General features: G+C 44.9%; 1 protein-coding gene across 2 annotated transcripts in view; it reads left to right on the forward strand.

Annotated features, from left to right (window-relative positions):
• The window catches only part of LOC138516983 (uncharacterized), a 78421-nt gene that overhangs the window by 35089 nt on the left and 25034 nt on the right, over positions 1-18298 (forward strand). Inside the window, exon 2 of one of the 2 annotated variants that reach the window (XM_069632472.1) lies at positions 16617-16807. In XM_069632472.1, coding sequence (XP_069488573.1) covers positions 16660-16807 — 148 coding nt within the window. In that variant the 5' untranslated portion in view covers positions 16617-16659. The remainder of the gene's footprint in view (positions 1-16616; positions 16808-18298) is intronic. The other variant, XM_069632473.1, reaches the window with a different exon arrangement.

Here is an 18298-nt window from a genome sequence, read left to right on the forward strand (position 1 = left end):
GTGCTCGCATGCAGCCAGTGAGTGGGCTGTGTGTGCTGTGCCCTAGTGGCTGTGCTCGCGTGCTGTATCAAGTCCTTGTATGAAAGCAGCAGTAGAGGGACAACAACAGGATTGCAAGACATCAGCCGCATGGGTGAGATGTGAGCAGTAGGGGGTGTGGGCAACTCTAAGAGGATTGGCCGGGAAGGCAAACAGAGAAGAAGTGTCAGAGGTGATACTTACACTTCACAGAGGTGATCCTCTGCTGCGTGACACTGGTGCACACCTTAATGTCAGCTATCAACGGGCACGCCATCTATTTCTGCGCTCCGCAATCCGAAGGCTGCCATGCGGCTCACCTGCACGAACCGTAGCAACCACAAACAACATTGAGATGTTCATATCGGCACGCAGGTAACGGGTACCTCCGACCTCAGCCATCAACATCACCGGTTTCAGCATCTGCCTTCCAGCTATCCGACTAACACACCTTGCCCTCCTTTCTTACAGAGCCATGCACGGCCGTGCCAACATTATTAGCAGACAGGCGCTACATAAGACCACTTTATTTTACATATTGTGTGCCTATGTTTATCAAGGTACAACATTTGCAGCAAACAGGAAAAGTGTCTTTCCATCACATAATTACACTCCTCTTATCTCACACAGAGCTTAGTGTGGTGCATGCAAAGTTAGAAAAGTGTCCTTCCTTAGAGGAACAACGCTTTTCTAATTGGCACCTGATTCTATTCACTTAAAAAAGTGGCAGAAGGAATGTATTCCACCAGTGTTGTGTTGCATGAGATGACCTGCCCTTACAGCGTGAGGGTCCTCTTGCCAACTGCCATATGTGCAGGGCCAGGGCCGCGAGGGTATTCTACTCCTTAATCGTAAAAGTACAGCATGCTGCTCAGGTGTCGTGCTGGATCATGAGTGCACAGGTAGTTAGAGTTCTAGGTGATCCTTACCTCTCTGTTTACAGAACATCCAATACAGGTTTAGGGCGGCCCTGATGAGTGTTTCCTGGAAGTCGGAATGTCTGCCAGCACGTTCCCGATACCATGTGTAATTGCGAAGTGTACTAATGAGACAGCATTTTTCTAATTTACTGCTAGTATCCCGAGCATCGTGTATGTCGACTATGGGCCATTATTGCATGCGGTAATGACCCCGTGCCCTTCGTTAAGGCCCTCGCTACTCTCGGGTCCCTAACTATGGGCCCCGGGGGCATTACCTTATGCGGTAATGGCCCGCAGTCCCGTGGCTTATTACCTAAATATTGCCTTGGCACTCACGGAAGAAACAGAGCCTTGGTTTTAATATGAGTGTGAGGAAAGCCAGTGAGAACAATGGAGTGTGTTTTCAGCAAAAGAAGCTATTTAAAACAAGTACATTATTTAATTGTACCAGCATTGCAAATTACACTTGTCTTACTGAGCAAAGCATATTATCACAACCTAGAAGTATCATATAAATATTTTTCTGTAGGTTATCATCCTAAAATTGTCAGTCTGGAAATCTCCTATTGCAGTAAATAATCACACGAGAAAGGGGACAAAGAATACCAATCAGGGTTCTTGGCTGCTTTGCATAAAACATTTTTTTTTTTTAATTGGTTAAACAATGTAAACCTTTAACATTTACCACATTCACTTTCGATTTCAATTTCGTCACATCAAGCAAATGTTCATTGTTTGACGATATGTAATGTTATTCTCCTTTGCCATTTAAGCAGGGAAGTATTGTGAGCCCGTTTATTTCCCTTTCTCTCCAGATCCTTCCTCCTCCAATCCCAATATTAAGGATTCCACAAATTTTAAAGCGTCTATTGTTCTTCCAACTTTTTCAGCTGTCAATAGTCTCTCCCCGTATTCCTCCTCCATATCTGGTGAAATCTTGGAAGTATAGCTCCCCATAGCCGTCTGGCGTTTCAGTGCCAGGGCCGGACAGGTTAGCATAATGTGTCTCACAGATTCCCGGTGTTCTTTGTTTTCACAGAACCTACAATATGCTTTTGATTTTTCTAGTTGCTTTCTCCTCCATTTTACCTCTCTAGAGTTCCAGATGATCAGTCTGCATCTCAGCAGAAGGTCTCTGTAGTGGCGTGATGGAAACTTCTTTAGATATGGTGGGAGGGTCTTCAATGTTTTTCGTTCCCATATGATGTTATGACACTAGTTTCTTATCAGTTTCTTGGCTTGAGTTTCTTGTCAGCCTTTTTCCTGGATAGTTCTTTTTGCCTTGTCCAGATTGTATTTCAACGTATCCTCAGAGATACTGAACTGTTCCAAGATGGCCTTGCATTTCATTTTCGAGCATTGGAGTATCATATCTCTATTTATTGGCCCTGACTGGGCTAGTATTTCATATGGTTGAGGTGGTTTGTCAAGAATGCATTTGCGGTAAAGAGATAGAGTTTTTCATAGCACTATTGACGCCAAGGATTGGAGCCTTAATTCCGTTCTTATGAGCTCAATCGGCAGCGAGGTTGGAAGGCATATGATTTTCCACGAGAAGTAAGACTCACGTAAGTTCCAAACTTCCCAGCTCAGGGCTAGCAAGGCCTCAGCTCCATAAGTAATTACAGCTGACACCTTTTGTTTATAAAAGGTTGTAATAGGCGTCAAAAAGAACTTTCCGTACCTTCAATTTATTATCAGCCCTTGGTTAGTCAAAGTCGTTAGTTTTTCCCGCATCAATGCGTAGTGGCCTTCTTCATTACAGTTTTTGTTTATCCTTAGTGCAAGATATAATGTTGTATCCACCACCTCCAGTTTTTCATTCTCTAGCAGCCAGACGTGATGCTTCATTACCGCTCTTTTTCCACGACAGGACTTCATTGTTAGTACCATGGATTTCTTGATGTTTATTTTCATGTCATTTTCTATTAGGTACTTATTAAAGGCCACTTCGCTGTAGTCCGATGGGCGTTTGGTCGGCAAATACTGCATCGTCAGCATACAACATCCATGGCACTTCCCTCCCATTGATCTTTGGGGCGAAGGCGCGGGTCTGATCTTGTGTAATCTTCATGTCTGCCATGTATAGAACAAAGAGGAAGGGACCTGTATCGTGGTGTCCGTGTACAGGGCTTGGATGGCTTCTAAAAGGTGAACCGGGCATCCCCATTTTCCCATTTTTTTGCCACAGGCGATCCCGGTTGATCCCATCGAACGCCTGTTCGAGATCAATAAAGGCTAAATAGATGGCTTTATTTTCTTCTAAAGCCTTTGCTTTCATAAGATTAATTAGGAACAAATTTAAGGCTGTTCCTACTCCACTGATGAAAGCTGTATGTCTCTCGTCCAGGATTTTGGCCTGTGTAGCCAATTTTTTCAGGTCTCTTAGCAAGATAGACGCAAATAGTTTGCCTATTGAGTCCAGCAACGTTATTGGTCTATAATTTCTGGGGGTCCCTCTACCATTTTTTATAGATTGGTACAATGTATGCCTCTCTCCAAGAGGAGGGGATTTGCCTTGATCACCTTATTTGTTGAAACAATGCATAGATTAAGTCTAACCATTCCTCACAGCTGTCTTACAGCATTTTGTTTGAGATGCCATCTGGGCCCGCTGCACTAGAAGCACTTCTTTTTTTATCAGCCTTACAATGTCATCTCTGTCGAATTCTAGAGCCCAGGGAGTTTTTTTCAGGAGCCTTATCTATAGCCATTTTCTTATTTTTCCCCTCATATAGTGGGGTGTAGTGTTTAAACCAATTTTCCTCTGAGACTTGGTTTAGACCTAATTCAGATTTGGTGAGGTCCCTGTTGTTGATTATGTCCCACGTGCTTCTTGCATTATTTGCTGACACTGCGGCTAGCATTTTCTCTGCGTCTCCTTGTGCTCGTATAAATCGAGTTGTGCAAAGCCAGTTTTTATATGTTTGCCGACACTTCCTGCATTGTTCGTCTTTATCACTAGAATTAGCCTTTTTAATGTGTGTCAGATCAGCTCTGTATTGTTTCCTTCTGGCCACTAAGAGTTTGTCATATGCATGTTGGATCATACTTGACCTCAAAAGCTTCAAGCAGCCATTCGTATTCAACCACATCTTCTCTATTCCCTATGGCAATTTAATTTTTGCACCAGCTGTGGGATTGACTGTTTTTTAATCCTTAAACGATTTCCTCCCCAGGAACCTTCCGTTTCGATCGTTCCTTTTCTCTTCAGGGATGGTCTTATTTTCCAAGCGAATTCTGTTTCCAGTAGGCCATGGTCGCAGTTTGTTTGTTTCTTTATTGTAAAGGAGTTTATCCATTCCATTGTATTACCTCCTACAAAACAATAGTCCAGGCAAGCTCGGGCTTTTCCACTGTGCCATGTATTAGCTCCTGTCAGGTCGTATCTCGTCTGGCTATTTAACATCCTCATATCTTGGATTTGCATTTCCTCCATCCATTTTTGTTCTTTCCCTACTAGATGTTCTACCTTTTTGATCTTACCCTCTGTGTCCAGAAATTTGATGTTTAGGTCTCCGCTAAGAAGTATCAGCTGGTCTTTGACCTCCGTCATTGACTTGTCGATGGCATTCATGATGTCTTTTAGGTAGCCATCCAGTTTCGGCATATTTTCGCTCCAGTAGGTAACAACTTGGATGGCCCTTCATTCTCCTCTGAATTAAATGCTATTTTTAATATTTGCACGTAGGGATTTGGGATATGGTGTTCCAGAACTTGCAGGGGGCTGTCTAGTTGTTTTAGAATCATAAGGCCGGCGAATAGTCTCCCTTTTGGCCCCTTTCTGGCCGGATTAATGTAGACTTCATATCCCTCACAGACTGGACTATCCTGCAGCCAGGATTCCTGGATGGAAATGAGGTCATATTTGCCCATGAAACTACTGTCATTAGTAAACAAATGCTTAAAGCCTCTGGTGTTCCGTGAGGCACAGTAGACATTTCTTTGGGGCTCCTCTTCAATCTATTGTTTTTCTTTGTGTTTAAGGTGCTGGCCATCCATGTCCAGTCATTGGGGATCTTATTTCCTTCCTTGGGGTTGATTTTGCTTTTCCTCGTATTCCCTGAGTTATCCACAGTAAACCTCAGGGTTTTCATTTGCTCTGCACTTTTTTTTAATTGTGAATTGTCTTTCCCTTTGAGTTTTCGATAGTTCTTTTGCTTTTTCTCTTAAGTCCTTTCTTTATATGCTTTCTTCACCTCCTTGTGTTCTTTTATATCCTTATTTGTTTCTTTTGTATTGTCTGCGTTTGATCTATCTTCCAGACTTTCTAATCGGAAGCCCTTTTTTCTAAGGATGTCACTGGCCTCCAGCAATTTCTGCTTCATCTTATTGGAGTTTAGGTGTAATATAACTTGGTCCATCCGCCTTTCTTTCAGAAATTCCATAATTTTTATGTCCTCTGTTGCTATTGTGCATAAGATTGAAGTTTGATTGAAGAGAGTCATCACATAGCTCCTATTCAGCACTACCCTTCTTGGGCTTTTGTTTCTAGCTTTAGATAGCCGCCTTTAGGTGGCCTTGCTCTCCTGGCACTTCGGGGGGGGGGGATGCTTTCGCTCTGATCGTCTTCCACTTTCTCCCCCTCATTTTTTTAAATTGATTATTTTGGCAGGAGCTTTCCTGGCTCTATTTGGACTTTCTTGACTTTGATGCCCTGCAGCTTCCTTTTTTGTTCCAAAGTTTGAAACAGAGAGGTGGCTCTTTGATCTTCACGGAGGGGATCCTTCTGTGAAGGGTCTGCCTTTTTAGCTGGTTTCAATGGCATCTTTGTCAGTTTCTCTCTTTGGGATTTCAATGTCTTAAGATCTTTTAATTGAACTCCCTGGTCAGCAGTTTCCCAGTTATCTATGGTTTGCCAATCAGATAAACTGATGCTGTCCCATTCCTCCTCTTCCTTGTTTTTATCTATCATTTCAATGAGATCACTTAAGTCTGAAGTTTGGTCCGACTCATCCCATTCCTTCGCTTGATCTTGATTTTTCTGTTAGCTCTGTATTCTCTTCCTCGGTTTCTTTTACCGACCTATCTTGAGCTTTTTCAGAGTTCTCACATGGTTTCTCATTTATTTGACCCATACAGCTTTTGTGCTCTTTAATGGGGGAGGAGCTGTCCATCCTGCCGTTTTCCCCTACGTGGCTAGTACCTTGGTCACCCAGTTCACCACCGCCCAATCGCCCATCAGCGCATTGGGTTTTGCGGGAATCCAAAGGTAGGTGACTTGAACTGGCCACTGAGATTGGGGTGGTGAGGATACTTTGGGGATCATACGGTTTTAGGGCAGGATCTAATTTGTCCTTGATTCCCAAGTGTGTCGGCATGTTCTTTTCAATAATCATGTCGGCCCCCACCGAGAGACTCTTTCGCTTCTTGGGGTTGAATGGTAAGCGTGTCTGTTTTAGCATGGGTAGGTCTTTATGCACCACTCTAGGTAAATGGTCTGAATTGGCCTCGACTTCTGGGAGAGAGGTAAATCTTTGTCTTACCTGGAGGCGAGTTCTTAAACCCGCGGTCAGCGTTTCCACAGGTACCAACTTCATTTCGTCATGCAGCTCCTCATATAGGTTCTCACTCGAATTTGCAGGGTCCTTTCTTCAACTAGCCCCCGTCGTGTAGTTAGTTTGCTGCCAAAGCCACAGCAAGCAGCCAAACAGCACAACAGCAGGTATTCCTTCAATATCACGCACTTTGCTCACACGGGCTAGCGCCGCAAGGTTGCCTGGGGCACTGTTTTACAGGCACAATTCCTGCGTAGGCGGTACCCGGAGCAGAGGGGGCAGGGCTTCTCAGCGCGACGGCGCTTCTCCACACACACACAATTCTGGCGTTTCTCTTCCTGGTTAGACAGCTGGTAGGACAGCTGAGACGCAGCCACAGCACAACAGCAGGTATTCCTTCAATATCACGCCCTTTGCTCACACAGGCTTAGATTAAAATCAAAGAGCATTTTGGAAACATGAGAATGACCACAGCTCTTTATATTTGACAAATATGTCTGTGATGGATGGGTTATTTACCTCAATTACTAAGTGCGTAAGGCTCACTGAGCTCGGTGCTCAATTCATTTTCCTCAAGACTCACCCTAACATTCAAATGTTTTGTAACAATGAACTATGTACTCTCAACCGGACATCGGAATAGAGAGGTGGACAAATTACGTAGAAGAAGAATTCTCAATAGCAGAGTGGAATTGAACTCAAAGCAGGCAAAGCCAGTCGCCCTGGGGAGGATGGCATAAGATGTGTGTATTTAGAAAAACTAAAGGGGAGGTGTAGGTAAACTATTCTGGATCTCTTTAACAAGCTATGGATGTCCAGCACCCTACCAATACATTGGTGCAAGGCAACGATGACACCCTTATTGCAAAGCGTGAAAATAAAAACTAAGTGTGAATCATAAACACTGATAGTTTATTTGAGACATTATGATGGAAAATAGGACCCCACAGACGACAGAATTGGGAGAGGAGGAGAGGAGCATGTTACTATCATACAGAGGTATAAAACAAAGCAGGTTTGCTAATGATAGGCAAATGTAAGCAAATGCTTAACCTGATGACAGCAATCACATCCACTGAATGGGGAGAGGATGAGAGGAGCAGGCTACTATCATACAGAGGTATGAAACAAAGCATGTTTGCTAATGATACCCAAGTGTAATTGAATGCTTAACCTGATGACAGCGATCACAGCCACTGAATGGGGAGAGGATGAGAGGAGCATGTTACTATCATACAGAGGTATAAAACAAAGCAGGTTTGCTAATGATAGGCAAATGTAAGCAAATGCTTAACCTGATGACAGCAATCACATCCACTGAATGGGGAGAGGATGAGAGGAGCAGGCTACTATCATACAGAGGGATAGAAACTAAGCATGTTTGCTAATGATACCCAAGTGTAAGGAATGGTTAACCTAATGAGAGCGATCACAGCCCCTGAATGCAGAGAGGATGAGAGGAGCATGTTACTATCATACAGAGGTATGAAACAAAGCATGTTTGCTAATGATAGGCAAGTGTAATTGAATGCTTAACCTGATGACAGCGATCACAGCCACTGAATGGGGAGAGGATGAGAGGAGCAGGCTACTATCATACAGAGGTATGAAACAAAGCACGTTTGCTAATGATAGGCAAGTGTAGGCGAATGCTTAACCTGATGACAGCCATCACAGCCACTGAATGGGGAGAGGATGAGAGGACCAGGCTACTATCATACCAATGGATGGAAACAAAGCATGTTTGCTAATGAAGAGAGCGATTACAGCCTTGAAAAGCCCAGCGTGGCCACCTGTATTCCGGGTAGTGCTTCAATCCTTGGACTAGTGGGACCAACTAGTCTCGCCACCTTCTCGAGGATCCTGCCCTTTTGGAGTGTCCCTGGACGCCAGCTGGACTGGCCAGCTCGCTCGTGGACTACCTCAACAGAAGCCTTGTGTTCTGCGTTCTTGCACTTGGCTGGTCGCCAGCTCATGCCGCAAGTCGCCTTCTCCCCAAATGTCAGCGTCCCAGGAAGCACTCCTGTCATCGACTGTGTTAGGAGACCGTCTCTGGAGCTCGCCTTTCCCGGTGCTGTGTGATGTTTCCTGCGGAGGTCTGCATCGGTGTATCTTGCAGCTGCGCCGGGCCGTCTTGGTGCGAGCCGAGGGGGCCGCCTTTGTTTCCATTCTGAAGGATACTTTACGCCTTTTCCCCGTTATCCTCCCACATTGCGCCTCGGCAGAGATGGTGCATCGCCTCCTGCCTTTCCTCTTATCTCAGAGGTTACTCGGATTTCCTATGAGGGTCCTCTAGCGCACACAGTAGCCTCTACGGAGCGTGAGTCCCTGGTGAAGAATATTCGGCTTACCCTCACCCACACAGCACGTGGGAGTCAGCAGGCACAGCCACTGTGAGGCCGAAGTGTGGTTGCCCAGCTGATGTGGGGGTGAGGTAGGGGAGCTTATTTAACTGTGCTCTGGGGCACCTAGCATTGGGCAGTATGACACCTGGGGAGCAAGTCATCTGTACGTTTTGTGATGGCAGTCCCTTTTAAAAGGGCACGTGGCATGGCATAGGTGTGTTTTCTACATGCTAGAATTGTATTTAGTGTTGGGGGCGCTTTGGAGGTGCAGGGGAGGGAGTGGCTTAATAGCATCTGGTAACGACATCATCTGACCCTCATTGATGGGACAATACCACCAAGTCTTCCCAACCTCTCCGAACACACCACTTTTCCATTAACGGTTGCATGGCGCGCCCTCACAGGGCACACGTATGTGGGTTGCACTGTAAAACCTAACATGCCGCTGCATATCAGTGCCTACGCACAGATCCCGCCCATTCATAACCTTTCTAGACATTGGAAAACAGTGCTTTTTGAGTGCACCTCGTTTCTTAGTGGGTGGATGATTAAGGAGTGAATGGGTATTGAGCTTTCATAGTGTGGGGCTAATGGCCATACCCTTAAATGCAGCGGTAATGGTGGTATTACTGTGCGGTAATTGCGCTGAAAAATAAGACCCAATGGGGAATGGGGAGTAGCAGCACCCAGCACGTGATCCGGCGGTAAAACCGCTGGACGGGTGGGCGCTACCGCTAAAAATGTTGAGCAGTACCCCAGGTGGGATACCGCCCAACTGTGGATCTGTGTGTTTTAGGGAGGGGCATGAAAAGTTGTCTTTATTTGCTGCACTTTGTAAATCGCATGAGCCGAAAATGTAGAGCAATGCACTCTTCAAAAACCCCTGACTGCTGCAGTCAAGAGTGAGTATTGCCCCATGGCTGTTAAGCTATACTACTACCGAAAATTCCACGACATTGCCCCTGGGAGGGGGATTGCGGCATCTGCCACTGCCACCCACCCCTGCCCTGAGTATCAGCCCGACCACTCCCAGGTCCGCATGGTTCATTTAAGAGTGCCTGCCATTTCAGACAAGGAAAGACTGAGCTCATGTTTAAAAGCTGCTCCAAAAATATGACTTTTAGGTAACAGTCACTCAGCCTGCTAAGACGCAATATCCGAATACTTTATTATGCACAGAGTCACTCTGAGAAGTCAGAGAAACAAAACATGTGAGTATGGCGTGGCGAGGGCAATATACGCAAGTCACTGAAAGTGACCCTGCACATTTGCACAAAAGCAGTGGCCACCGTGGTTTAAAAGACATGCGTCATTCTGCAGATCTCACTAGGCACCAGTGTGCATCTTTTTAGGAAAATTGGCCCCTGCAGGCGAGCCGCAAATCACATTTTTATTACAGATGCACAAATGTAAGCAATTAGCAAAGAAGCACTTGGCGCCTCTTTGATAATTGCGCCTTTGTTGCGGTCGCACTGCGCTTACAAACGTCACAATCTTTGATAATCACACAAAAGTGACTGATTGGGATTCCACTCTAAGTAGCAATATTGCAAAGCACAACACATGTACGCATTTGTAATATGGCCCCTGATGTTTTAGACTACAAGTGCTAACAGCCATTTCCAGCTTAGTCAATGAGGAATGATCATGGGAGTTGAAGTCCAAAAACATATGGAGAGCAAAAGGTTGCAGACCCATGGCGTAGAGTGTCATCATTAGTGGGCAGTGTTGAAAAGCGCAAGATTCTCTTTGGAAGGAGAGGCACATGTCTCACAGAGGGTAAGGCTTTGAGTATTGGCACAGGAGGGGCCTTGCCTTCCTTATGAGGTGAGAGGAGGAGTGGCCCTTGGTTCAGACCTCTGGGGCCAGATTATGATATGATATGTCAGGTTATTTATAATGCACTTAATACCCAGAGGTTTCTAAGCGCGGACCTGGGGATCGAGCCGGTGTTGCTCTGTGTCGTCTTGGTTCTAAGGTGAACACGTTGCCCCTGAGCTATCCTTAAGGTTAGCCTTTTTTATCTGTTGAAGAGCCGCACCAGATTATCAAAGGTGTGCACTGGTGCTAAATAGTGACCAAATGCTATGGTCACGCAAAATAGAGCAAAGCGATTTGATCACAATCCATGTTACCTAAAAACCTTTGCACGAGGGCAAACATTAGTTACGCTGTTTTTTGCACTATATCTGCTGCATAACATACAACATTTCGTTTCATGCTACGCAGTGAACATAGCAAATAAAACAGCCTGCTTCAATTTCTCCTCGTGCGATTATTTTGGGGCTAAACCCGTTTGCTCCATTCTCTATTATCAGAGGAGCAATATTCATGGTCACTTCATTTGCTCCACGTTTTTGCACGAGTGCAAATCTCTGTTAATCTGGCCCGCAGGTTTCCAATTATCATGGGTTGCGTTGATACTTCATGTCTCTCCGTTTGTGCACATTTTACTTGTCCTCTGCGCCTCTTACCTCAGCGCTCATCTGTTAAGCCTAAACGCTCATACTTATCTGCATGCAAACAGTAGATGCAGTTAGTGTGCAGGTGGCGCTATGCCATTATCATATTCAACAGCACTCTTCTGCATAATACCAACGGCGAGAGGGCGTAACATAGCCTCAAGTCAGGAAAATGCTGACCCCCACTTAGTACTCTCTCAGCTGGCGACCTGCTGCTGTCTTCAATGACTAACGGTGGCTTTGAAAAATAAGTGCGCGTATTGACACTGTATAGATACAGGTTGAGTGGCTTTGCCATATGCAATATTAGCATTTTTCAAATTGGTGAATTGTTTTCTTTGTCTCTCTTTATTAGAGTTTTTAAAGTGTATTGTTGTTCTATGAGCAGGGGAGTTGCTAGGTCTGGAAAAGACCCGGGGCTAAGCTGATGTCGGAACTGTTGAGACTGGGGGCTAGCTAGTCTTTTGGCTGTAGCTCCTGAGATTCTATCCGGGGCTATAACCAAAAGATCAGGGGCTATAGCCCCCTTAGCCCCCCCCTAGCAACGCCCCTGTCTATGAGAGTCACCCACAGCACAAAGTGTTGAAGAAACAAAAAGTAGTCAAACGGATATCCCCTGATGAATGTTCCACCAGTATGGTGCTATGAACAGAAACATGTTGGGAATTTCATATAGGGACACTTTATGAGTGTTATAGTCAATATTTTTGTCAATTGTGTCTATTGTATTGTTAAATGTTTATGTATTTTTAATTTCTCTATGTGATATTGTATTGAGTTATGACATGCATTGTGATACTATGGGGGTCGTTGAAGTTTATATTATTTTGATATTGAATTAATAGATGTCATCAGTTTTTATATAACTTATTAGGGTTACAGTGTCCATTTTTTCAGGACAGTCAGTAAAAGAGAGTAAGTTTCCTATCACCTATTATGAGAGAATCATCTGTAATTCAGAGTATCTATCTCTCTTCTTACACATAGACTTGGGTCTACCTCAGACCGAGGAGATGGATTGACCCTGGTGAGGGGTCAATTTATGGGGTTTATTGTTTGACCTGTTTTAGGTACACGCGTATTGAATGTTGACAGGTTGCGACATATGTGTAAATGTAACCGGTCTGAGTTCGGTTTCTTTACTAACGGTTTTTTTAATGGGACAGCCCATTCAGAAATATTTGGAAAGCAGACCATAATGCCTCATGCTTTCCCAGCCCCCTGTGTTTCCTCTGGGAATCGCTGCTGGCTTTCAAGTGTCAGTAAATCACACAGCAGCCCATCAATCAAGAGGGCAGGTGAGAGGTCGTAGCGCCTCGATGATAATTGCAAGGCTTAGCGCCTGTCTTGCAGGAGAAATCCACATAATGTACGATGAGCGGGTATTTCAGCCTTTAAATAAATAAGCGCGGATTATCACGCGCAGCACTCTGCGCAGCACACCCCTATGGTAATCTAGCCCCTCAGAGTGAGAAGGGTAGGGCAGGCAGGTGGAAATACCGGGGAGTGCTTACTGGTAGAGTTTCGCCAAATGTGGAATGCGCCACGTCACCAAAAGACAGTGGTGAAAAGAAGTGGGAGACTGGAAATGGACAACCACTGACATTTCACTGTTACAGAAAGAGGTCGTGTGCAGCCAATACAGATCTTACTCACAAAAGATTGGGATCCCATTATTCTACACCCTTCATGAAGATTATTCAAATTCTCATCATCACTACACTTTTGTGTCATTTTAATTAATACAAATAATGTATTATTGCAACATATGTTTTGTCACAAATGAAGAAAGACAGAAATTATTCCAATCATAATTGATATGATAACACACAATCTAAGTCTGCAGGGGTGTGAAGCCTTTCGGTCTCCAGATATTCTGAACTACAGCTCCCATCAGCTCCAGCCAGTAAAGTCAATGCTGAGCGATCATGGGAGTTATAGTCCCATATATCTGGAGAGCCAAACCTTGTAGGTAAGAGGACAATTATCATCTACTCTGGAATGACGGAGAAAAACATAGGCGACGATTCTATATAGGGGATAGGAAAAGCACAAGCTTGGCTGGGAACCAACTGAGTCTGGAACATTAGCGATGCACCCCAGTGGTGCAGGTGGGATGCAGGGGGAACGGGCAGTAAGGCGGGGGGCCCTTTGGGTTCAGAGGTCGGGCTGAGTGGAGTGAGCTGGACTTTCACTGAAATCATAAGTAGTTGGTGAAAGAGTGGTGTGATTGAGACAGGCTCCTAGTGGAACATTTCAAATCAGAACTTTGCTGTTGTGGTATTGCCTTCTAGTCCATACACATAAGGCATTTCTGACATGCATTCTCTGGCCAACAGTGCTGAGAAGGTGACCGCAAATTGCCCACATAGCACAGACTTCTAGCATGTGAATGTTCCTTTTTAGGTTTAGGCACAACTCCATTTTAACATTCTAAAATTCCCATTATTTATTTTAATTGTTATTAAGATTACGTATTTCTCTTCCCCTTGTTCCCTAAATTCAATTGACTCAGCGAATGCTGAAATCCATGTAGGTTTTGAGAATATCCATTAGGAACAGGTATCATAAAAAGGCACATAAGAAGAATTTCATTGGCTAGGACCGTATTTGAATAATGAGTTGGACATTCTATGAAAGAGGCCGTGCTCCATAATTCGGTGGAAATATAAGGCTCGCCCTTGGTTTAGTTCAGCAATCTTTGGCCCGTTTCCAAACGGCAAAGCACTCGATAAACCCTCTTGTGGAAACTGAACAATGTCCTTTGCTTTCATGTAGTCCAGTGTTGGGATGTGTCAGGTTGCAGTACATTGAGCTGTGAACCAGATCAAAGACCCCTTCCGATTCATCTTGCAAATAGTTTGCTATTTGCCATTGGACATATAAACTCCATAGTTTCGTTTTTCAATTCCTCAACAACATTTAGAACAAACTAAAAATGGTTAGATTTGGACCGCTAGAGATTTTCAGATTTAATCCTATGAGGACATGGTAAGCTATCCGGCATTGAATGGGTCCGAAACCTACCAGTCCCTCATATAATCCTTCTTCCCCATCCTTTCCAACACCTGCTACCACTGTTTCTAATCCCGCACCTGTCTCAGGTTCTGAAGCCGCCCTTCCTTTGACCAGAATTCACCCTATTGCTGCACCTGGTGATCCTCTCCATCCTTACTCATTCCCAATGTCTATCCGCTCTTGGTAACTTTTATTACCTCCTTTTTTAATATCTGCCTTTCCACTTCCACTCTTCCCTATGCCTCTAAACACACAATCACTCTTCCTATCTTAAAGAAACCTACAGCAAATCCTCTTATTGTGTCAAAATTTCCTCCTATATCCCTCCTACCCTTTCTATCTAAGCTCCTCGAGCGTCTTGTTTACTCTCAAATCTCAACATGCGTCTCTGACCTATCTCTTCTTCCCCCTACCCAATCTGGTTTTCGGCCCCATCATTCTACCGAAACAGCTCTGACCTCTGTATAAAACTGTCTCCTCACTGCTCGTTATTCAAAACACTCCTCTGTTCACATTCCTCTCGACTTATCTGCTGCTTTCGACACGGTGGATCATCCCCTGCTTCTTGACTGTCTCTCCTCTTTTGGTTTCCATGGAACTGTTCTATCCTGGTTTTCGTCCTACCTATCTAAACGTACTTTCACTGTATCCTGGGGTGGCAATACCTCTCCCTCCTTTTCTCTTGCTTATGGAGTTCCTCAATGGTCAGTCCTTGGTCCTTTTCTATTCTCTTTGTACACTTTCTTTCTTGCTCCTATTATTTCATCTTTTGGATTTTCACACCACTTCTATGCCGATGACACTCAGCTCTTTCTTTCCTTCTCATCCTTCACGCCTGGTATTCATCACACTCTTTCATCTTGCCTTACTGCCATTAAATCCTGGATGACCTCTCACTTTCTTACTCTAAATCCTGGAAAAACTGAAGTCCTATTCTTTCCCGCTAATGTTCTCCCACCCCGTCTCCTCCTCCTGTGATTTTCTTTCCTCCCTCCTGTCTCCTTATCTCCCTCACTGCTCGCAATCTTGGTCTCTACATTGACGCTAATCTTTCCTTCGCTCATTATTTGTTTCTTACCTCGCGTGCTTGTCGATTTCATCTTTTACAACATACGTAAAAATTCACCCTTTTCTTATTTTTCACGCCACAAAGCTTCTTGTATCCTCGTTAGAGTTGTCTCGATTCTTCTAATGCTCTGTTCTATTGTGTGGTCTTCACTGCTCACGCCTTGCTCCTCTTAAGTCAATCTACCATTCTTCTATTCATTCACTTTCTCTTCTCTCTTATCGGGACTCAATTTCCTCATCTCTTGCCTCACTTGGATGGCTTTCCTTCTATTCCCAGCTCAAGTACAGCTTCCTTTATTTAGTCTTTAACTCTCTCTATGGTCTTGCCCCCAACTATCTTGCATCTCTCCTCTCATTCTATTCTCCTTCTCGTACACTCCATTCGGCTGGTCTTCTTCCATGTGCCCCTTGTGCACAATCCCGTTTTCGATCCTTCCAACTTCTTGCTCCCCTTCCCTGGAACCTTCTTCCTCTATCTCTACGATCTATTACCTCGTATTTCTTGTTCCCTTCTTCTTTAAAAACTCATTTACTTCAGTTGTCTGTTTGATTGATACCGGTTGACTCTGAACACCGAGTTCTATTGCTGATTTTAATGTACAGTAAAGTGTTCTCTGTAAAGCACTTTGGTTAAAGGCGCTATATAAAGTATAATCAAATTCAAATACAAATACAATCCGTTGTGATAATTGGCCGGCTAACACTGAGAAGTAGTGCCTGTTCTCTACCAAATATCCATGTTGCATGTATCTGTGATCCTATGTGAGCAACTTTTGAAGGGTGAGCATTTATACGGGTTGATGTTTCTCGAGCTCTGTGGGCCTTATTCACAAGGATTTGCACGCGAGCCAATCCAGAGTTGCCGTAAGCATCTCATGTTTGCACCTGCGACCTTATACCCGATCAACAGTCCCCACAACTGCAATACATCTGGAGACACTCCCACCCAAATGGGAGTGTCAAAGACTTGCCCAAGGGCATCTGCGAGAGGCTCCAGTCGTCTTCAGATTTGCTCGGATTTGGGGTTTGTGAATTGGATGTAGGGAGCAGGTCCAACAGCATCTCCTGATTTGCTTCCGTTCGAATCTTTCTGAATTAGAGCCCACTCAGGGGAGTGGGGCTACATCTCCAGAGGCAGCAGACTGAAGAGTATGATATGATTGAGTACCAGAATGTATATTGTAGATCAGGCGTAGCCGTGATGGGAGTGAGAGAAGATCCATGTCAGGCCTGCTCGGTTCTCCAAGACTATTCCAACGCCTCATGACCATGTATTTCCTCTGCAAGGGTCAGCAGTGTTGTGAATGGTGAGCATCAGTATACCACCAAAATGTCCCACATAACGGCGGGCCGTGAGAGCCACATCAGCATCGACGACGACCTTGCCGAAAAGAAGGATTTTATCCGAGGGCTCTACCAGTTCATGACGGGCAGAGGGACGCCAATTGAGAGGATCCCCAGTCTGGGCTTTAAACAGAGTACGTAAGTTGCAGCACAACTACCGACTAAAGCACGCGGGTATCCTCCAGGGAACTTTATGCTTAATGTTAAGCTAACATGGTATAACGTCAAAATAGCACTAAAGGACCCCACTGTGGAGTGGGCCTCATTACAACTTGGCCCATGCAGAATTTATGTGCCGGTATTACCATATACCAGCACGGTTCTGCACCGGCCAAGTACAAGGTTGCCGGTGGGGTAGAAAAATTACCTCCAGCCAAGAGCTGTAGGTAATTATGCCACCCTACTGGCAAGAAAGAGCTTGTATTACCGGCACCGGTGTTCCGGGGGGCTGAAATACCGGCTAATCCCCCCATGGAGTCCAACAGGACTTCATGGAATGGGGATTTACCATCATTATGGCATTCATAACCGAGTGGTAATTCCACCAGACTGACTGCCGGTAATGGCATTACCATTTGCCGGTTTCCTGTCGGAGTTATCACCAGAATACCCACTGTAATGACCCACTGTGTCCAGCAAAGAACGCCCTGCAACATTCTAAATCTAGACTCAGCTTCCGGAACCTACTTCAGACAGTAGATAATTCCAAGCCCACATACATACACTGATCTAAAACTGGACGGCTACTGAATATTCCCAGATGGCTACCTAAGATTCCCAAATGCCTGGCTGAAATATTTGGAAACTTTCACCAACTTGGCATTAAGCAACAGACCTAACAGGCAAATTACAAATCTCACAGCTACATAAACAAATCCTTACCTAAGCCAGAAATCAGACTCTGGAGCCCAATGGGTCCCTCAGAGAATTGATAGGGTACTGTGACAACCCTGAGAAAACTCACACACTCTCTGATCCCCTCAGACATACCCTCAAACCATGTGGCAAACTCAGAAACCACCAACCTAACACCGAGGACCTTTTAGCAAACCCTACAGACAACTGTAAAACCCAACCAAAACCTAGATGGACCACGACAAAGTCAAGTATATTACAGCCACTTCTGAAATGCCGAAGCAGTAGGAGACAGCATATCCAACTCAGAAACAGGCCCAAACTAACACCTCTGCGGGTGATTCAAAGTCCTGGCACACAGCACAGACACCCTGACAGCTGTGAAAGCTGAGCAACCATGGCCAACAGCACAGTGCAGTCACCACCAAGCGGTGTCTGCACTGTGCAGTAAGGACTGCAGCATGACTAGACATCAGGCAGAGGAAGGCAAAGAGTTTGTGCGCAGTGAGACCCCCTGTTGTCATCTGGTGACTATTAATGAGGAGTCCTTCGAGTATGCAAATTATAGAGGACCTCTGCCCCAGCCTTAGCTTTCACTAAATGGCCCAACAGAAACCATCCAACGATTAGCTCCCAAATCAGCAGTCAGAATGTATTATTAGCACCCTGGCGGGGGTGTCAGCCAATCAGGTGGCTAGGAACGCAGGATTGAACCACTGGTGAAAGCCCGCATCCCATGTCGCATGATGGCCGGCACCCCCCAGCTGCCA

This window comes from Ambystoma mexicanum, chromosome 6q (assembly GCF_040938575.1).
Source record: "Ambystoma mexicanum isolate Mex_15411 chromosome 6q, UKY_AmexF1_1, whole genome shotgun sequence".
In the NCBI taxonomy this organism is placed as follows: domain Eukaryota; kingdom Metazoa; phylum Chordata; class Amphibia; order Caudata; family Ambystomatidae; genus Ambystoma; species Ambystoma mexicanum.